We start from the raw sequence: 22,838 nt of genomic DNA, 5'->3' as shown, positions 1-22,838 counted from the left end.
AACTGGCTGCCTACCATGGCTGTTGCTGAAATGTCTACAAAGTGCTTTTTCAAAAGGCAACTGGACTTTCTTTAGTTTTACCTTGAAGACATTTCACTTCTCATCTAAAGGATCTTCTTCAATTTATGACTGAATGGAGAATGGGATTATTTATATTCCTCACAGTCATCTAGACTTGAGTGCTAGATGACTGTGATGAATATAAATCCTTCCATTCTCCACCATTCAGTCAGAATTGAAGAAACTTCTTGGATAAGAAGCAAAACATCTTCAAGGAAAAACAAAGTCCAGTTACTTTTTGAAAAAGCATCTTTGAGGCAACCATGACCTGGATGACTGAGAATCTCCATAGACTTGTTGCTGAAATACTGAAAATTAAAAACAATACACCTCTGAAGACCACTTGGGAAGGGATACTAGCACTCCAGAAGGGATACAAGCCTGCACAATTCATTGAAGGGGAAGAGCCATATTGATAAAATAAAAATGATTGCAGGCTACAAAGGAAGTAGTTGATGTGATGAGGCCTGAGGTGTTCAATAGCATGTATTTCAGGGCAGTGGTGTTAACTTTATTGACGTTTTTAAAATATGCCCATGGATTGCATAAGCAGGTTGCATTGGTAGGTCATATGTAGCCTGAGCAGCCTATGTTGCATAAGCCTAATATAGGCAATGGCAGATTCTAGAAGTTATCTCTCCAGTCAACTTATCTAACTCTCAAAGCCATTATACTAAACCATTATGCTTAGGGAAGTTATTGATAAGGCAGGATTTTTGAAATTTGCAAGAAGGATATGTTTAAAAGACATGTTCTGGATTATTTTAACCTAGAAAAGGCTCCATTTCTAAAATGCTGATTCCCAACAATAGTTTGATTGGGACAATTCACTTCTTTCCTGAATTTCTTATGTATGAGTGCCCAGAAAAATACAATTGTCACATTCATGCCAAGGAATTATGATACTGACAAGCAGCATTTTCATATACAGATGTCTATTACTATTAGGTTCTGAATAGCTTTTATTTTACTTGCATGCATTCACAAATGTATTCCTTCCAGTATTGTCTCTTCCACATAGAAAAGTATTGAATATATGGTTCGGCTTTTGCAGAAGGAACATTCCAAAATCTGTGTAGAACTCACATCTGAACTGCTTGTACATGATATCTTGTGCAACTTAATAGCCAAAATTATTATTACTGAAAGATTTCATTCTGCAGATGCTTGTTGTTGTTTTTGCCTAAATTCAGATTTATGTGAACTGATTTGAGAATCCTTCAATCAGTTAGCTGTCTTGCACTAAGATTAATTTTAATTAGTTGAGCTATTCATTGAAAAGCAATATAAATATATAAAATGAAATATGCTCAGAATTATTGCTCTTTATTTGAATTAGTTAAACTTTTAAGAGAGTCCTACATGGAAGTATATTTCCTATATTCTTGCAAACTCTTTATAAAATTATACACCTAATAATTATTTTATTTGTATTTTATTTAGTAGTCTGAACATCACAAGCAATAATGTGGGGAGAAAATATTGTGAGGCAAAATGGATTACCACAAGAAGACAGTTCCTAAATTACAAACCAAAAGCAATTTTCACCAGTCTTATTCTATAGTTTCTTCAGTCGGTTTTTCTGGGTCAGGCTCTAATTCTTTCTCAGATTCTCCCCCCGTTTCTTCCTGTTCCTGTTTCTGTTTCTGTTCCTGTTCCTGTTCCTGTTTCTGTTCCTGTTCCTGTTCCTGTTCCTTTTCCTGTTCCTCTCCTTTCTTTTCAGTTTCTCCTTGATCTGGTTCACCCTCCATCTGTTGTTTCTCCCCATTCTCAGGCACAGGCATCTCTTCTCCTTCTTGGGATACTACTTCTTTCACATCTTCAGATTCAGGTTTTTCAGCTTCCTCCCTTTTTTCTGTATCATCTGCATCTTTCTTGAGCTCTTCCTCCTTCAACTCTTCTTCCTCCTCCTCTTCATCTTCTAACTCTGGAAAATAATAGAATTTTAATATTTATATCCACCTCTACTCTCAGATTTATGACTTCTCAGCCATTTTACAGCTATGGGAAAGGCAAGATTACTAAGGAAAACCCCAGAAAAGTGAGTCCAATTGTAAAGGGAACACAAATGGATGGCTTTTGATTTCCTATTCAGAACTTTGAGGGCAGCTACATTATTCTTTTGTGCTTTCCCCTACAATGCCTTGCTATAATGCAACTGCTTTATGACAGTGGGCATAAGAATATGTAGATTCCTGATTTATTGGGAATAGAAAGACACTCAACAATCTTCAGATAGTCATTCTAGAAAAATAATGAAGAGAAAAATACAGTGCTATCTATCAACCAAGAATAAGAGATTGGAGAAATACTACCACCTACAGGGGAAGCTTTTCTGTGCAACTGCAATGCTTATTCATTCACTTTTAATACAGAATCCAAAATCATTGCATTCCAACATTTAATGTTGCCCATGGTTTTTGAGACATGATTATTATGTATTCAATACATTTGTAGTGTTTACTTACAAATGCATGTAATAGAGACTTATCAGAGATTTTGTACTTTTAATTAAAACTGTCTACTTGCACATTTTATCCTTCATTTTCTGTTCAACACAATAGGATTAATAGTGTATTATCTCTTTTAATTAATCTGTTTTTGATCGCTGAACATTCTGAAATACTATTGACTATTGCCTCTTTTTTCTATGTCTGTTACAAAATAGCATTCTTGTTAAATATATTGTATATATATATAAGTATTCTTAGCATATTAATGCCACCACATCCAAAATTATTGCATGACAGTGATTTCTTGCAGATATTAAATAGCCAGCAGTGGGAGGGGATATCAATCCTTATGGTACCCTCATAACTGAAGGACCATCAAGCTGACCTACCACAACTGACTAAAACCAGGAAAGAAGGAATGGAACCTTGGCAAAATATGTTTGCCTGAATATTCTGTAATCAACTTGGTACATACACCAACCTTTCAATTCACGCATCCTCTCAAGTCTCTGTTCTTCTTTCAACTCTTTGATGAACCCTTTGTTGGCTTCATCCAGAGCCTGGTAAAAAATATAGTCTGAATGCTATATAAATCTTCAGAAAAGTTTTAGGAGATATTCTCCTTGCACATTTAGTTTCATTAGTGTGCAATTTATACATTGAAGCAATGTCATAAATACTGTATTTTTCAGAGTATAAGACGCACCCTAGTTTTTGGGGAGGAAAATAGGGGAAAAAAATTCTGCCTCTGCCTACCAGGTATTCAGCTAGCATCCTCAGCCTGGTCAGCTTCAACACATTAATTTGCTGGTTGTGAGTGCACACTCATTGGGGCTGAAAAGCAGCTTCAAAAGTACAGCTGATTGTTGGAGGAGCTCAAGTGAGTAAAACAGGTGAAGCGCAGAAATGGTAGACAAGGCAGCAGCTGTTCTGGGCTACCATTTTGGGCTCAGCATCTCGTGTTTTAAGCCTCCAAACGCTCCATTTGAGAGCCATTCAAGACTGCGGGGTTCACCAAAGCACATTGCTGCCGATCACCGCCCGAAACCATGACACACAAGGCCAAAAATGCAGCGTGCGAAGGCCGAAAACAAGACGGGCAGAGGTCGAAAACGCAATGTGTGGAGGTGGCAATTGGCAGTGATGTCCTTTGACGATTCCTGCAGCCTTGAACAGCTTTCAAACAGAGCATTGGGAGCCTGAAAATGCGAGGCATGGAGCCCAAAAACACACACCATTTTCTGTGGCAATCTCTACAGCCAGGAAGAGGATGTGTGGAGGCTGAGGGGTGGGGGCCAGCGGGTGGGTGAGGCTACATTCAGAGTATAAGATGCACCCAATTTTTCAGCCTCTTTTGTGTGTGGGGGAGGGAGGTGTGTCTTATACTCTGAAAAATATGGTAAGTGTGCTTATAAAATACGATTAACCGGGAAAAGCAGAGGAATTGGAGTTGGAACCCTCTTTTGTTTCTTTAAAGACAATGGCACAAGGAAACTCACGTATGTAATTAAAATCTAGTTATCTGGCATCTTCCGATCATCAGAAAGGTGTCAAAAGATTCTGATGGGCATATGAATGGAAAACTGGGGAAACAAATTGTTGGATCAGGTAACTTGTGCAGCACATGATCAGAAATTGAAGGAAAAAGGAGGCGCTCTTGACAAACAGAGGTCCCAACCTTATTGCCTTTTTAGAACAAAAGAAGAGATCTTTTAAGTTCTCCAACAATAGCCAGCCAGCAATTTCAAGAAAGCTACAAGCAAACTATGAAAGCACTTCTTATCTACCTGTATATCCCAATGTTTTATTTAGTTTCATGTGTAAAATATTACTTTTCCCGAATACAAGTAGTCCTCAACTTATAACCACAATTGAGCCCAAAATTTATGTTACTAAGTGAATCACTGCAGTTGTTAAGTTAGTAACCCGGTTGTTAAGTAAATCTGGCTTCCGTGTTGACTTTGCTTGACAGCCGATCACAAAAGGTGACCACGCATGACCTCGGGACTTTGCAACAATCATAAATATGAACCAGTTGTCAATTGTTACAGTTATGAACCGAATGTAAATCACATGGAGATACTGCAACAGTCATAAGTATGAAAAATGATCTTAATTCACTTTTTTCAGTGCCGTTCTAACTTTGAAGGGTCATTAAACAAACTGTTGTAATTACCTGTATAACTAATTATCTTTAAAGCTAGTACTGCATTCCCTTCTATTTTTACAATCAAAGGTATTGTAGCACAATACTTTTTTGCTTTCGTAATAGTTTTTTCTCATGCCTCCTAGATTTACTATTTTTCTCATGCCTCCTAGATTTACTATCTTCCCAAACAGGGGCATCACATGTCATGTACTATTTTACTTTCTCAAACTCAGAGCAGCCATAAGCTGCACTTTGGGAAGTTCCAGCTTATCTTATCAATTTATCATGAAAAGAAATCATTGGTCCTAATCCTTCCTGCAATTTTTCCCACCCTCCATCTTTGTGTTACTTACAATGATGATTGCCTGCTGAGCTGCATCATTGTGGATACGTTTTGCCTTCTCTAGAGCCTTTTCAAAGTATGTGACTGCAGACTGAAAATCCTCCAGTTTCACTGTGAATAGATAAAGAAAAACTTACACATGTAATGTTCATATGACACATTTCCAAACTATTATTGAGTATGGTGCAGGAAACAGGATACTACAGTTTTTACTGCCCAGGATTTAGTATTTAGTTTTTAATTTTTAATACCAATGAAGATTTTACCCTTTTGTATAACAATTGAGTTCATTAGTTCAAATTCTTTTGAATACAGGAATTAAAAGAGTTGAGTAGGTGTTTAGCTGTCTCCCTTCATCCTTTTAAAGCTTAGGAGATCACTATGTTTTCAAGACATAGAAGCAATCCTGTAGTTTTAAACAGCAATCTGAGTTGGATCCATTTGTATTTTAACAGTGAGCATCAGGGGTGAAATGCTCCCAATTCAGATCGGATCGCCCGATCCGGTAGCAATGGCAGTGGGTGGTTCAGAGTAGCAAAAATCCCTGCCTCCCCCCCGCCCCAGCTGAGCCACATCATCAGAGGGTTTTGGTTTTTTTTACTGTTAAAAGCATTTTTTCTTCGGCTGAAAAAATGCTGTTAAAAGTTTAAAAAAAGTTCTGATGATCGCATGGCTCAGCTGGGATCATCAGAACCCTTTAAAAGCATTTTTTCTACAACCGCTTTCGCCAAAGAGGTTGTTAAAAAAAAAGCTTTTAAAAGGCTCCTCTGGTGATCCCAGCTGAGTTCCCTGCTGAAGAGGTTGTAAAAAAATGATTTTAAAAGGTTCTGGCGATCAGGGAACTTAGCTGGGGTTGTCAGAACCCTTTAGAAGCTTTTTTCCCTTTGGTGATCCCAGCTGAGTTGCCTGATCATCACAGGCTTTTAAAAGCATTTTTTACAACCTCTTCGACCGAAGAGGTTGTAGAAAAAATGCTTTTAAAAGTTAAAAAAAAAGTTGGCCACGCCCACCCAGTCACATTACACCCCTCCACCAAGCCACGCCCATAGAGCCAGTAGTAACAAATTTTACATTTTACCCCTGGTGAGCATGTATATGATTGTCAATAACTTAATTAACTGAAGTTGCTGAGTTGAATAATAGGTGGCAATTTTCTCTACCACAACAAGCTAAATATATCTGTAGAGATTATTTTATATAGCAAATAATGATAAGTGGGTTTTCATTAGAAAAGAAGGAACTCTGCTATGTAAAAGAGACCCAGTTCAGCCAATGAAGATAAACATTTGAGTGTAAAGCTTATGCAAAGCAACTTACCCTGTGCCTGTGCCACCAATACCCCACCATTGAGCTGCCACTCAATATCTCCCTCTTCCTCTGCACACTGCAAGGACTTTTCACCATAGTCTCGAGCCTCAGCTGCTTTGTTGAGTTCTAGGTAGCATCTGCCAATTTCGTGGAAGAGCCAGGTTTTCTCCAAATTACTCTTCATAAGAGGAATCTTTTCTTCCCAGCTTTGCAAAAAAAAGAAATGTAAAAATCTATTTACAGAAAAAAATTAGCCTTCAAAAATATTATTCTAGACTCCCATAAAGCTTCTGCCAAGCCTAGTACAGTGACAGTATAGTCAGCACTCCTAGGATCAATCCCTGATTTCCATTTTTATACAATTATTACACATCTCTCAACTTTCCTAAGGGTAGATCCTGAGATTCAGAGATTAGATATTGCGATTAAAATGGTGCGGCCTTATAGGAGAGATGATTGATATCTGTCACAGTTAGGAGCTGGCAACTAAGACTTCAGGAGGCAAATCTTAGCTTTTGTCAGCACTGGAGATTATACAAAAATCCTTATCCTTAAGCCTACTGCTAGTTACTATCATCCATGTATGGTAAACCAGTTTTCAGAAAAAAAGAACAATTTCAAGTTTCCATAATAATAAAATTTTCTTAATGTAGTAGTTTCAGCCTTTAACATTAAATTTTCTGCATCTTCTCATTCTTTGGGACATTCATTGGATTGAGTGAGGGGGGGCTCTGTTCCTCCCAATGATATAATTCTGTGTTGGCAGGGACTGATGAGATAGCATTTGGAGGCTACAGGTTCCCACTAACCTAGATTCCTGTCATTTACCCCTGGCACAAATCAGTTCTAATAGCTATTAATATATCATTACTTTTCTTTAACTGACATTGCTCTCCTTGATCAATTATAATCAGGTGAAGTTAAAATAGGACAAAACGGTCAAGACTATTACTACAGAAGGCAAAAGGTCTTATCACTGTTTGACTTCCACGTACGTGTCAATAGCTTCTTGAAAGTTGCCCATACGGGCATATACACGACCAATGTTGTCAAGGGCTCTGGAGATGGCATCAGCCAGGTTGCTGCAAAAAAGGCAAAAGCAAAAGTTCTGATACTATTTCAAAAATACCCCATCAACCATCACCAATCCTGGATATTATCTCTCTGCATTAATGTCCATTGCACTATGAATGTGTACAATACTTTAAAACATGAGTGGCAGTTTATGATTTGTTGTGAGATTGTGACCTTTGCCTCTGTTTTGCAGCCCCAATTTACATCTCCAAAACTTAGCAGGGGAAACTTCTCAACGTTGCCTATTTTTAATGTGTTATATGCCTATGAGAATACCCCTTATCATCTTCCAAAAAGGATACACAATTTTTTGCTCTGGTAACTTTGCCCTTGCAGACTGAAAAAAGGTTATTAGTAAATTGTCTAGGGAACTCAGACTTATTTCATCTTTAATACCATGTTTTCCCAAAAATAAGATATATATATATATATATATTTGAACCCTGAAATAAGCACTTGGTCTTATTGTCATGCGCTCAAAAACCCGATTGGGCTTATTATCAGGGGATGTATTATTTTAGGGAAAACAGGATAGGCATTATCTGAGAGAAGTGATACTGTAGAGTCTTCTTGAATGTCTCCAATTATTGCTATATTGCCTGTAGATATCAAAAGGGGATATCTGTTTAATTGTCCATGAGAATATTTGTCTACTAAATACGCATTACTACACATTAAAATTTACATACAAAATTTTTTGCACCTTACTTAATACACCAGGATAATACTTTTTTTTTATATTGATAAGTAAGTTTACAGGTAGTCCTTGACCTACAACCATAATGGAGACTGACCGCTACAGTCACAAGTGGTGACAACCATTAAGTGACACTTAATGGCTCCCAGCCCCTGTTCTCCCGAGTGCCAGTTACCCAAATGCACGGGTCATTAAGCGACCATGGGGTACCTCATGGGTGAGAGAAGCCCAGGGAAGCCTGCCACCTTGTTAAGTCCAGAGGCAGAACAAGCAACAAAAGGCTTTACAAAGCAAAAACATCCCAATTGGGGGAACAACCCAGCTAGATTAAGCCTAGTGCCATATTCCAATACCAGAGAGGCTTCCAAACAAGCCTCTGTGGGAAAGAGATCTCTCTACCCCTTCAGCTGAGCATTGGGAGTAGCAACATTTCCTTTGCTTAACTCCTTCCCTCCTCCAGAAACCTACATTTCAATAAAGAAACCAAAAAAACCTGGGAGGACATATTTGTTGATTGTTCCCTCCTATTCCAAGGTGCTGAAAGTAAACTCTCCACCTCTGCCCTTCAATCTCGATCCCATTTAACCACCTCATTTGCTAAGTTTACTGCAGATCAAGCAAGCTGATGACAAAAACTGTAAGTTCTTACCTTGACAAGTGACTGCCAGTCTAAGGAGTAAAAGAAAGGAAAGGATGCAAGCAAAAAAAAATCCTTCTTTAACTTGTTTGTGGAGGAGCTGAAAAAAAAATCCAGCTCAAAAGAAAAAGCGGCTTCAGCACAAACATGCAACAAAGGCTGCAGCAGAAACTGGGTCCTAAAGGGGGTCCTATAGGCATCACTTAAGCAAGGGAAAAACTTTGGGAAGCTCATCCTGGAGCTGCCACCTTTGTATGCAGGTGGCTGGCTTTCCAAAAGCCTAGCCAGGAAAGGTTTGCAATCTCTCAACAGCCAGCTGAGCAGAGCAGAGCAGAGCAGAGCAGAGCAGAAAGCTCGGAAAGCAGCTGCCATTTCTGCAAGAAACTGTTGAAGCACTGAAAATGGCAGCTGCTTCAGGAGGTATGGGGAGCAGGCTGAAGGTCTGCAGGATCCAGTCAGGACAGGATGGGGGGAGAGAAGGGAAAGGGTGGGATCCTTGGTCATAAGAATGAATGACCACAGGGACACTACAGCTATCATAACTTTGAAACAGAGTCATATGAAGTTTTTTCAGGTTTTGTCATAACTTTGAATGGCCATTAAGTGATTGGATGTATCCTGAGGACTACCTGTTTAGGTTTAGCTGAATTTGTTTTTATAGATTTAATATTTGCATTTAGTTACCCCTTATTAATTTTATATGGTGAATGTATTGTATTTTATTGTATATTTTTCATACTGTGCTGGTCATTGATCAAAATACAGTTTTTCTTTCAAAGATGGATACCTTTTCTGCTTCTGCCAAAGTTGCCTATCTCTGCTTTAAACAGTGCAGAGAGCCCCAGCAAAGCAGCAGATCAGACTCAGAATATTATGCTGCTGTTTAAAGTATTGTAAGAACAAATCAATTATAACAATAACTGATTTAAAAAGAAGACTAAAAAAACAATTACATGATATGGATAATTTTTAAAATTATTTGTTAAGAACATATTTATAAAAAATATTTTTTCTCTCTCATATATTTAAGAGAGCAATATGGCAAGAATAGCAATTCAACTTTTTTTAATGGCTAATGCTAATGAAATTACAGCAGAATAATTTAATTCAGTAAAATTATCTTGAAACTATAGGTTTATCATAAATTTTGGAATTAGTGTCCCTAAATCATAAAATGTATTAAAGGGCCTCAGCAACTGAGAGTGAATAGTACAGTGGAAAACTCCAGTTATTTTTATCTTTCTTAACCACTCCACTGCAAATAACTCTACACTCAAGATAGTAGAGATATTGTAGGGAAGTTAGACAGGACAGACTTGTCTAGCAATGGAAGCTTTCCTGCAAGGAACTCAGGAGAAGTGCATACGCTGATATGTTAATCACACATGGTTTTCTAATCATTAACAAGCTAACATATCTTAATCCCTTGGGTAATTTTGCTTTTCCCAGGAGAGACAAAAACTGAGTGATTGTTTCTTTCCTACTTTTCTTTGGCAATATCCAAATCTAGCCGGTGGCTCTGCAAAGCTGCCATCATATTCCCCATCTCAATGTGAGCATTTCCAATGCAGCTGTAAAGATTTCCAACCAGCTCACTCCTGTTGGGGATTTCATCATCGGACCAGCTCTGGATTTTTTTCAGTACTTGCTCAGCTTTCTGGCAACTTCTTTCAGGGCAGCCACTCGTCAGCACTTAGGAGAAAAAACTCTGCATGAGCAAATATGCTAATCAAGCATGTATACACTGAAACAATGCACAGAGATTCAGGACAATCAAATATACTTGAAATACTTATCAAATTTTTCTCAACAGTTTGAGCATTATAGCTGGTTTAGGTGGTATTAAAAAGAAATTAAATACATTCATAAAGGCAGGACAATAAATGGCCATTAAAGTTGATTCCTGAATAACTCCTAAATCACAAAATATAGCTCAAATATCAGCAAGAAAAATCTTAGATAATTCCATGCATTGCTTATAGTTTTAGATTATATGCAGATAAGCATGAATCATTTATTGCACTTGTGCATTAATTTGTATTATTCTTTTATCTTTCTTTTTTTCTTTTTCTAAATAAAAAGCCCTCCCAAACCTCTCCATGCATGAGAACTTCATGAACAAACTTGCCTGGCTAATGAGTGACACAGAATGTTAGATTACAGATGAACCAGCAGAGTTTCTCTTATATTCTTAAATTCGCCTGGATAAATTTCACATATATCTAAAAGAATAATTCTCTCATAAAACAATGCCAGAAAATGTCAAAAGAAATCCAGGTAATACCAAAAACTGGATTTTGGCATCTGCTACTATTAGCAGAAATATTACTTTTTTTCCTAAAGACAATTATTAGAGCTCTTTTTCAAACAGTAAAAAGGATTTTACTACATAAATCTATATATATGATGTGCTACCACTAGATGGAGATCAATCTGAGGCTATAGGAGATAATATTTCAGTAGTTCTCAGAATTACAAAAAGTATCACTCAAAGAACTTACTAATAAGTGCTGAGGACTTTTTTTAAAGTAAGAAATATGATTCTACATACCAAAATATTATATTCTATACATTAAGAAGTCACATATATATTACATACAGTATATCGTTTCAAAGAATTGACAAAAAACCAATTGGGAGGATCCTGAAAGCATATTTTCTTACTTAGGACCATCCCTGTTCTGTAAGCATTGCAGTGCTACCTTATCTGAGGCAGCACACAAACAATCCCATTAATAAATTCTAACTGGTCCCCATTTTCACCTGAGCCACCTACGGATATCAATGTCCTCCATGCTCTTTAGTATGTATCTTGCCACCTCAGAGGGCTTCCGCTTTTGATCTCGGGTCCATCTTTTCAACATAAGCTTGCGATCTCTGATCCGGGCATATATAGGTTTTTGCTGCTGCCAGAAATCTGTGCGAGTATCCAGGTAGGAAAGACCCTCCTGAAGTAAGTCTCCAACAGTTACGCCCTGCTTGGTAACACTTTTGATCAACTCTGCAAGAAAGCCAGAGGCAAAAATAGGGAGAGTTGTTATTGAGTAGATAAGTTATATATATATATATATATATATATATATATATATATATATATATGTATGTATGTATGTATGTATGTATGTATGTATGTATATATATATATATATATATATATATATATATATATATATATATATATATATATATATATTTGTTTTCTGAGGTTTTCGCGGGTGTTTGTATGTAGATCTTTGGTTATTCAGGTTTTCTCCCGCGTAAAATTGGAAGTGTCTTGGCGACGTTTCGACGAAGTCTCATTCGTCATCTTCAGGCGTATATATATATGTATGTATGTATATATATATATATATATATATATATATATATGTATGTATGTATGTATGTATATATATATATATATATATATATATATATATATATATATATATATATATATATATATGTATGTATGTATGTATGTATGTATATATGTAGGTCTTTGGTTGTTCGGGTTTTCTCCCGTGTAAAATTGGAAGTGTCTTGGCGACGTTTCGACGAAGTCTCATTCGTCATCTTCAGGCTTCAGCTTCGTGCTTCTGGGAGCAATGTGTGATCGCAGCTGTTTCTTCCTTTTAACTGCTAGTGGGGGTTTGAACTGATTGGGTGGGAGCTTGGCTGTGCTCTGATTGGATGGAGGTTTTTTTGTGCTCTGATTGGCTGGGTGTGTGTCCTGTTTGGGTGGGGGCTTGGTTGTGCTCAATTTAGTCTGTGTTGCAGGGGGATTTGAGCTGGTGAGTTGCATAGCTGTTGTTTGGCTTTGTGGTGGTGCTACATCTTCATAGTGAGTGTCAGTCTGCTGCATGTATGGATTGGAGGGGTTTGAAATGGCTAATGTTGCAGCTGCGGTCTGGCTATCATGTCCTGTGACTTTAAAGTGTTGGACCAGGGAAGAATTTGGTTCCTCTTTTTTGACTGAGTTCTTGTGTTCTTCAATGCGTGCACTTATTCTTCTGTTGGTTTGTCCGATGTATGTGGTGGGGCAGGCGGTGCATGTCACAGGACATGATATTGACTTTAAAAAGACCAGAACTATCGCCAAAACTGAACACTTTAACAACAGAATAATCAGAGAAGCCATTGAGATAGAAAAACGCCCACACAGCATGAACAAACGAGATGATACCTCCCGCCTACCAGCCATTTGGAAACCTGCCCTTATTGACAAACGAGTCCCTAACACGAGGAATGATACCAGACCCACACTCACGAGGTCCACACAGGATGTCACCACCGCACATCCATCCAGAAAGCAGACCCAAACCCACACTGATCATGAAGCACGACCAAGGACCAGAAGCCAGACCGCAGCTGCAACATTAGCCATTAGCTTTCCAGAGAAAGAAATTTCCTTAGAAAAATATTTCAGTCACTTTTTAAATTATTCAAGCAAAAATGCTATTGAAATACAAATAACCAAAGCAGAAATCCATGTAGATACCAATTCAAAATGTTTGAAGTAAAGTGATTGTTTAACTAAATCAATATTACAGGTTTACAATGTGGGCTAATCTCTCTCTGGAAATAAAACTGACCTCTGTAGATATGCAGGGTTTATAGGGGTAAGGTTGGTATGTTATTTGTGACTCTTCCTGATCAGAAACAACTGATCAGCAAACATGTATACCAGCTAAGAATTATGAGACCAAAAGTTTAACATACCTAGCAGCTGTCTATAATCTATAAAAATATGGAAGTTTTCAAATTATCTAGAACACTTCATCAGGCAAAGATGATGAATCAAGTATTGCTTATCCAATTTATCTAGCATTAGTTTACAGTGATTTTGCTAAGTCTGCTATCAATATCATATGTTTTCCATTGGAGATGTTAAGGATTGAATATAATTGCCTGGTTCACAAATAATGCTAAATCTTAAATTACAATTGCAGGCTATAATGCTGGGCAAAAACATTGTGTAGTACTAAAACCAAATCACTTTATGGTTTAATGCATATATGAGCCCAACTTCTTCAAAGAACTTGTCCTAATGCTGATATGTAGTACCAGCACACCTAACAGACAACCTTAAAATAATAGAAAAAAAGCACAGAATCAGTACAGATGTAATAGGAAGCTCTGAGTAGTGCAGTAAGAAACTAAGGGATCATATATTTTCTTTCCTGCTTCATTTTTGTGAAGCACTTTCTGTGCTTCATTTATCTGTATCCTTTTCTATTTTGAAATAAACCAGGAAAATTAGGATTAATTCCTGATTTTTTCAAAAAATATAACTAAGGTATAATCCACTTGTAAAGATGAAATAACTATTGCTTGCCTCAAGTCAGATTTAGAAGAAAGGAATCAAAGTGTGTGATTGGTGTTTGAGCCCCTCTATTTGAGCTTACCAATACCAGAAAGCTCTGGAGGTAATTTCACAGTCAAGTTCTCTCCCTTCAATAATCCTTCCATGGATTTGTCCACTAAGGAAATTGCATATTGTAGAGAATTCTGAAACTTGTTAAAATATGCATGTACTTCACTAGCAAGCTTTTGCATTTGGCTACCATTCCTTCACAAACTGTATGTGCCTTAACTATGGAGCAATTTTAGTAGTGCACATTGCAGAAAAGATTATTAACCTAGACAAGAAATTGTTTTTCTGGAAAAGTCAATTTCACAGATGCAGATGATCTAATGAGGTATGTGGTTCTGAGGTTCCCAGGCCCCGCACTGTACAAATGCATTAAATTAAAACCTTCATCCTTGAGCAGTTTTTCCAGAAAAGCCTTGTCAACATAGAGCTCTCCCAGGAGCTGCCTTTCCATCTTTTCATTCCTCACGGGGGCCTGTTGTTTACTCAAGTACTTTGCATCCTTTTTGATTTGGAGTTTCTGCTTTGCTTTTTTACTCTGTCATAAGAAACGAAAAACATATTTTACAAGGTCATTTTTTTAGACTTCTCCTCTCTTTGCAGCATTATTTCTTCAGAAAGAAAGAAAAAGGAGCCTGGAAGATAGCAAAGGTGTCTCTCAAACTGACTAGATCCAGGAGCATAGATTAAAACAACTGAATATTTCAGATTGAGATGGAAAGAGAGTTTCCACAACTTGAGAGGTTTGGGATAATATGAGTAAAAAGTCAAGAATTATGTCAATTCATGCTCTCATGTAGCATGGTGATTCAGGGTATGAACTGTAAACACAGAAGCCTTGTCTTATGCATTCAAGTATTTTACTATGTAATTTCCTCCAAAATAATAATTTAAGGGCAATAACGATACTCTTGTTTTAGAAGGGTTTCTCTAGATGCTTAGCTAATGTATATGAAGCTATTTAAACAGTTGGCAAATATAAACAGAAATAGATAAACATTTGGCACTTCACGGTACAAATTCTTATTATCTATTATTCTTATTATCTAACCCCCCCAATGCCTTAAAACCTATTTCCACTTTTTCTATTTACTCCTAGTATAAGGACAAAATAACCATTTTGGAAAAAGCTAGAAAGACCATACCTCTGCCTGGCGACTCAGAAAGCAGAGGTCCGCTCTATTCTCCAGTCTCACGGATGATGGGCCTACAAACAGAGAAGATACCAAGAGGTCAGGAAGGCCCTACAAAGCACCTATGGCAAGTAGTTGATAGGACATGTGGAAGAAAGCATATCAACCTTATTAAAACACATACGCATTTCAACCCTCTGGTAATTTATTTTCCTTTTATCAGCGTTCTTTTTTTTTTTTAAAACATAGTTTAGAATATCAGAAAATATTTCAAATATGGATGAACCATAGTTTTGTGTAATGGCATATTATATTTTATTCCCCCTATGTACTTTCCTCAAGATATCATTGCCTTATCTGGATGTGTAGTGTACAAGCCAGTGAATAATGCAATATTGAATTAGGGTTGGTGATACCCTACTTAAAATCTACCCTCTATCATGGAAATTCAGTGGGTGACTTTGGGTCAATCACTGTCTCTCGGCCACTTTATTCAAAAGATTCTTAGTTTTGGAAACACTATATATGATCCCTTGTGTCCCTGAAAGAAAGTAAATCTATCAAACTGAAGATTGAATCAGAATCTTTTCAGAAAGGATTTTGAAAATATCCCATTTGTTTCCTTTAGAAATATGAGAAATAATAATGAGATGGGCTGTAAAAAAAACCTTCAATTGCAAAAGAAATTATTCTCAATTAATACTTTATTTGGTTTTGAAAAGCACAAAATTTATTTATTTATTTATTTATTTATTTATTTATTTATTTATTTATTTATTTATTTATTTATTTATTTATTTATTTATTTATTTAATCAAATTTTTATACCGCCCTTCTCCCGAAGGATTCAGGGTGGTTTACAGCCAAATAAAACAAATCAGACATAATAAATACAGAATAAAATACTATTTAAAAAACTTATTCAATTTGGCCAATGTTAAAATCTTTAAAAGAATAAAACCCACTAAAATTAAAACCAAATAAAAACTAAAAACCCTATGCCAGTCCTGCGCGGATGAATAAATGTGTCTTCAGCTCGCGGTGAAAGGTTCGAAGGTCCGGAAGTTGGCGAAGTCCTGGGAGAAGTTCATTCCAGAGGGTGGGAGTCCCCACAGAGAAGGCCCTACTCCTGGGGGCCGCCAGACGACATTGTTTGGCGGACGGCACCCTGAGGAGTCCCTCTCTGTGGGAGCGCACGGGTCGGTGAGAGGCAACTGGTAGCAGTAGGCGGTCCCGTAAGTAACCCGGTCCTAAGCCATGGAGCGCTTTAAAGGTAGTAACCAGCACCTTGAAGTGCACCCGGAAGACCACAGGTAGCCAGTGCAGCCTGCGCAGGAGTGGTGTCATATGGGAGCCACGAGTGGCTCCCTCTATCACCTGCGCAGCTGCATTCTGAACCAACTGGAGCCTCTGGGTGCTCTTCAAGGGGAGCCCCATGTAGAGAGCATTGCAGTAATCCAAGCGAGAGGTAACAAGAGCATGAGTGACCGTGCATAAGGCATCCCGGTCAAGGAAGGAGCGCAACTGGCGAATCAGGGAAACCTGATGAAAAGCTCTCCTGGATACGGTCGTCAGATGGTCTTCGAAAGACAACCGCCCATCCAGGAGAACGCCCAAGTTGCGCACCCTTTCCATCGGGGCCAGTGACTCGCCCCTAACAGTCAGCCGCAACTGTAACTGACTGTACCGGGGTGCCGGCATCCACAGCCACTCCGTCTTGGAGGGATTGAGCTTGAGCCTATTTCTCCCCATCCAGACCCGTACGGCTTCCAGACACCGGGACAGTACCTCGATAGCTTCATTGGGGTGGCCTGGGGTGGAAAAGTACAGCTGTGTGTCATCAGCGTACAGTTGATACCTCACCCCAAAACCACTGATGATCTCACCCAGCGGCTTCATATAGATGTTGAACAGGAGAGGCGAGAGAATCGACCCCTGCGGCACCCCACAAGTGAGGCGCCTCGGGGTCGATCTCTGCCCCCCTGCCAACACCGTCTGCGACCGGTCAGAGAGATAGGAGGAGAACCACCGATAAACAGTGCCTCCCACTCCCAAACTCTCCAACCAGTGCAGCAGGATACCATGGTCGATGGTATCAAAAGCCGCTGAGAGGTCTAATAGGACCAAGGCAGAGGAATAACCCCTATCCCTGGCCCTCCAGAGATCATCTACCAACGCGACCAAAGCCGTCTCCATACTGTATCCGGGCCGAAAGGCAGACTGGAACGGGTCTAGATAGACAGTTTCATCCAGGTATTGGGGCAATTGACGTGCCACCACACTCTTTACAACCTTCACCACAAAGCGAAGGTTGGAGACCGGACGATAATTACCTAAAACAGCTGGTCCAGGGAAGGCTTCCTGAGGAGGGGCCTCACCACCGCCTCTTTCAAGGCAGTAGGGAAGACCCCCTCCAACAACAAAGCGTTAGTAATCCCCTGGAGCCAGCCTCGTGTCACCTCCTGCGTGGCCAGTACCAGCCAGGAGGGGCACGGGTCCAGTAAACATGTGGTGGCATTCAACCTCCCCAACAACCTGTCCATGTCCTCAGGAGCCACAGGGTCAAATTCATCCCAAACAATCTCAACAAGACGAGTCTCCGACCTCTCATCTGGATCTACCCAATTTTGATCCAACCCATCCCGAAGCTGAACGATTTTATCGTATAGATAACCACTAAACTCCTTGGCACGTCCCTGTAATGGGTCATACCGCTCCCCCTGTTGAAGGAGAGAGCGGGTCACCCAAAACAAGGCGGCCGGGCGGTTATCTGCCGACGCAATGAGGGAGGAAACGTAAGAACGTTTCGCTTCCCTCAGTGCCACTAGGCAGGCCCTACTATACGACCTAACTAGTGTCTGATCAGCCTCGGAACGGCTGGACCTCCAGGAACTCTCTAGGCGTCTTCTCCGGCGTTTCATCTCCCTCAGCTCCTCGGAAAACCAAGGAGTCGGTTGAGACCTGCGTCGGGTCAGAGGCCGCAAAGGCACGACACGGTCCAGAGCCCCAGCCGTGGCCAGTTCCCAAGCCGCGACTAGTTCTTCAGCCGTGCCGTGAGCCAGATCCTCAGGGAACGGCCCAAACTCCGTCAGGAACCTCTCCGGATCCACCAGGCGCCTGGGACAGAACCAACGTATTGGTCCCGTCTCTCTGCGGTGTTGAGTAGCGGTCAGAAAGTCCAGACGAAGGAGAGAGTGATCTGACCATGACAAAGGTTTAATGACTAGATCTCTCAAGTCCAGATCCCTCAACCACTGTCCAGAGATAAAAATCAAATCCAGTGTGCCTCCCCCATTGTGAGTAGGGCCATCAACTACTTGTGTCAGGTCCAAGGCCGTCATGGAGGCCATGAACTCCCGCGCTGTCATCGATGACATGCCGGTCGATGGCAAGTTAAAGTCCCCCATGACCATAAGTCTGGGGGTCTCAACCGCCACCCCAGCAAGCACCTCCAACAGCTCGGGCAGGGCTGTTGTCACGCAGCAAGGAGCCAGGTACGTGACCAACAAGCCCATCTGACCCCTATGCTCCCACTTCACAAAGAGGGATTCACAACCGGCAACGTGAGGTAGAGTGGTCTCCTTCGGCTCTAGACTCTCCTTAATAACAACCGCCACCCCCCCACCCCTACCTTGGGCCCTCAGTTGATGGAATGCTCGGAAACCCGGTGGGCACATTTCAACAAGGGGAACTCCCCCTTCTGTGCCCAACCAGGTTTCCGTAACGCCCATAAGGTCCACGGATTCCCCCTGTATAAGATCACAAATTAGGGGGGCCTTGTTAACCACGGACCGTGCGTTGCACAACATCAACCGAAGGCCCAAGCTCTGAGGGTCTTGGCCATCCGGGGAACGGGAAGAGTCTAAGGGGTCGGGGTGTGCAATCGCCTTCAAGCATCGAGCACGTGCCCCCAAAGATCGATACAACCCCTCGCTTCCGCCATATCTGCCCCTCCCACTTACCGTGCAAATAGAGCCACCCTCACAAGTAGGAACGCAATCCTCCCCCATAACTTCGAACCTATTAGACAAACGCCGCGACCGCACACAGGAACTGCCCCCCCGATGGATTACCCCCAATACCCGCCCTTACCCTCCCTCCCCTTAAAAATTCCCTATCTAAAAATCCCCAGAGGTTCTTCCTAGACGCATGCCACCTCTGTGGGTCCCAAGACCCACAGAGGTGGCATGGTAATGAGTGGCCCTTGGTAATGAGACGGGCCACTCCTGCGAGGCGGGGGCACCTCGCAGGCGCAAGAGTTCATGTACAGAATATCGCATAGATAAGATAGGAATCGGCGAGAGGTGGTACTGTCCCAAGATGGCAGAATATTATTGTATGATAGTTCCTCAAATGGATACCCATTATCTGATGACTCTTCAAATGGGGGCTGGCATATGATGACGAAGATGGTATAAAGATGGAAAAAAATAGACAGATAACATTTATGGCAACTAGTCCATAATAAAGTCCTGGTCAGAAGATCTTAAATAAGTCCAGGATATACTGCTAATCCGTCCATGACCCAGTCCTAAAATCCTTAAAAATGAGGTAGGTGGCACTTCCATCACCGCCATCGGTGCCCATCGTTGTTTCCGGATAAGTCCCCCAGCAGATCGCAAACCAGTCTCAAGACGTCTTCCACAATAGTCCCAAGGGACCAATCACGGCCAAAGAGTCCAAAAGGCCATGTAAAGTGCAGATGACCTTGCACTATTAGGAAGGTCAAAATAGGCCAGGACTCCTCTGACGCCTACCACGCCACCGCCCTCTGCCAAGCTGCTCCAAGGCCAGAACCTCTCCAAGGCAGGCTACTCACTCCAAAAGTCCAGACCCTGCCCAAAGGCCTGACCACTCCGCAGAACCAGGCCTTTTCCAAGGGCCAAACCAGGCACCTCTGAGGGGGGCCAGTAAGCTGTAAAATGCCGCATATCCCAACGCGGCAAGGAGCAAGGCCGGAGCATCATGGTCAAGAGTCTCAGGCAGGGAAGACGACAAAAAAACCGGAAACAGCCCCTCACCCCCATCGCCGCTTGAAACAAGGCAGGGGGGAAGGTCGGCACACCGCGGGAGGAAAGACAAGCCGCGGTCTCCTCTCACATCTGAGAAAAAGCGAGCCGCGGCCTCACCCCGCGCCTTGGAAAATGGCCACCGTTCACCGCTTGCCCTCGCCCTCCCCGGCCTCGTTCTCAGCAGCCGTGAATCCGAGAAGGTCCAAAGACCTCTCCCACGGCTGCCGAGAAGATGACCCAGCAGGCCGGGGGGCGCAAACAGCTCGGCATGCTGCCAGGACGCAGCCATCCACAGGAAACCATCCCGTCGCCGGCTCTGATCCTCTAGCAAGCCGCCATCTCGCGCATGTGCAGAGCCACACAAATGAATTATTTGGTTTATTTACTTTTTTCAGAAGGGAAGACCATGTATTATATACAGTCCTCACATAGCACAATATTTGACTGGTTTTTTCCATATGTTTTCTATCACATTCAAATCTATATAATGTCTTACAGATAAAATAAAATAACCTTATATCAAAGAAAACTATACTGCTTACTTCCAACTGAATTTTCAATTGCTTCTTTGGACTTCTGAATACCAAGTCTGAATTTCTGCAAATCAGGGCGGAGCTTGTGCCCTCGATGATAAAAGACCAAAGCAAATTCAAAATCGCCCATGGTATACAAGGCTTCTGCTTTTTGATACAATCCCTGTAATAGAAAGGAAAACAGCTGGACTGAAAAAAGAACAATTGGAAGATATATATATTTTACATGCAAGTTAACAGCAAATATACATACATTTGTCCCAACATCCAATAATTTGTCAGATGTGACCAACTGGAATTAAGAGCACAATCCAAGAACATTTTCTCTTCTCCATTGTCAGCTTTATACTGTTTTATTTAATTAGTTCTTTTTAAGAAACTATCTTCTAGTTTATCCCTTTGCACTTCTAATTTGCATTGCTTTCAATATGATTTTCTAACCTGGTAATTTTTTTTTCAGAATTTGGGGGGGAAAACATAAACTTCCTTCTAGCAACAAACTAGATAGCCAATGACAAATTTTGAAATCTCCTAGGTTTGGAACAGATATCTCTGCTTACCTTAGTAAATTCTTTGTCAGCAGTCAGAGAGGCTTCTGCATCTTTTAGGGCATTTATTGTATCTCCAAGTCTCAAGTAGCATTTTGAACGGGCAACAAGGCAGTTCCTTTCGCCAGGTTGAAGTTGTAAGGCCTAACCCATAAAAATAATTGTTTTCAATCTCCCTCATATTATCACTGCTACAAGCTGAGCATTTCATACCCATTATTTCTCTGGTGAAACTGGGAATATATTTTTCTTATGCGTAAATTGTATTATATAACTTATAAGCTGCATTCTGTTGTTATATATTGCTAAACTCTGGATATTGTGATCATGTTCTCTGCAGCAACTATACGCTCTATCTTAAGTATCATATTCTTGATATGAGTGCTACAAAAAACACTTTTTTCTTCTTCCATCCTTTTCCTCCATTTGTTTTTTACAGACAGAAGCTCTAATAATAAATGAAGCATAATAGCGCTACAACATGCATATTGACTGATCTCAAAGACAGGAGGGAGCACAGAGCCAAATGGAAAACAAACAAGAAATTTGCTTTGCTGCTATTAATTGTTACCGGCTTTGAAAACTTGTCGGTCCCTAGGGGTTGAACAACCTCTCTACACTGCTTCCTCTGTTCGAATAGCATATCTAAACAGCAAACATCTGGACAACCATTAGCATGCAGTAAAGGCAGGCAAAAAATTCTAACTTTTTGCTGCCCCTGGTAGTCACTGGAGCTTAAAAGCTGTAGCCTGATGCATTGCCTCCTTCCAGCTACAATGCCCCACTGTTGTAGCATTTCCCCAGTCAATTCTCACTGCACAGAACTTCACCCATCACATCTGGGGACCTGACCTGGCTACCCGGGTGAGCCAGAGGCATGTCCCCAACTTGCCGTGCAGCTCCTGAGGCTGTCTCGTGTCTGAGGCTGTCTCCTGTCTCCGTGCAGCTTTGCTGTGCGGCGGAGATCAGACAAAGCTCTTGGAACTGCCCTTCGTGGGATTCCCGCTCCAGTATTAAACCCTCCCCAGCTCTCGGCTTTCTGATGCCTGCCTGCCTGCCTGCTTAGGAGGCAGCCTCATTCCTCGCTGCCCATCTAGCGACTTCTCCGAATATATCCACACGGAGAATGCTCACGTAAGTGAAGTAGGAAAGAGCTTTGTTGAGCTCCCCGCGCCGGCTAAGCATGGTTCCTTCAGCCATGAGGCTGGGGAAAGTCCCACGCAAAACTTCCCCCTCGTTGTCCCCCATCTTGGAAGAAGGCAAAGCCCGAGAAGGACGCGACGCAGTTGCCTCGCAACTTGCAGCCTAGCAACTGCAGTACTTCCGGTAATCCGATGGGAAGCCGTATGGCTCAAAGAGGTCTTAAAAGTTTGGGAGAAGCCCTCCAGTAGCGTGGGAACCTATGTAGTATTAGGATTGTCTTACAAAATTCCTGGCGATCATTATCTGTCTGTCTGTCTATCTATCTATTTTTATTTATTTTGTCAATCATATATAAGATAAGACTGCATAAGAGCACAAGCGTGCCTACCGTTCCT

General features: G+C 40.9%; 1 protein-coding gene across 1 annotated transcript; it reads right to left on the bottom strand.

The window, feature by feature from the left end:
- Positions 1-1,394: 1,394 nt before the first annotated feature.
- On the bottom strand, positions 1,395-22,563 carry ODAD4 (outer dynein arm docking complex subunit 4). Its single transcript, XM_058183573.1, has 12 exons — positions 22,435-22,563; positions 21,313-21,444; positions 20,762-20,915; positions 15,220-15,281; positions 14,459-14,612; positions 11,498-11,722; positions 10,206-10,413; positions 7,309-7,395; positions 6,323-6,519; positions 5,016-5,116; positions 2,995-3,073; positions 1,395-1,987 (listed from the first exon to the last, which is right to left on the bottom strand). Exons 1-12 carry the CDS (start codon positions 22,546-22,548, stop codon positions 1,614-1,616), a joined length of 1,887 nt encoding a protein of 628 aa, XP_058039556.1. The 5' UTR covers positions 22,549-22,563; the 3' UTR covers positions 1,395-1,613.
- Positions 22,564-22,838: the final 275 nt, after the last annotated feature.

Source organism: Ahaetulla prasina, chromosome 4, assembly GCF_028640845.1.
Source record: "Ahaetulla prasina isolate Xishuangbanna chromosome 4, ASM2864084v1, whole genome shotgun sequence".
In the NCBI taxonomy this organism is placed as follows: Eukaryota; Metazoa; Chordata; class Lepidosauria; order Squamata; family Colubridae; genus Ahaetulla; species Ahaetulla prasina.
This window is presented reverse-complemented; position numbering and strand designations above follow the sequence as displayed.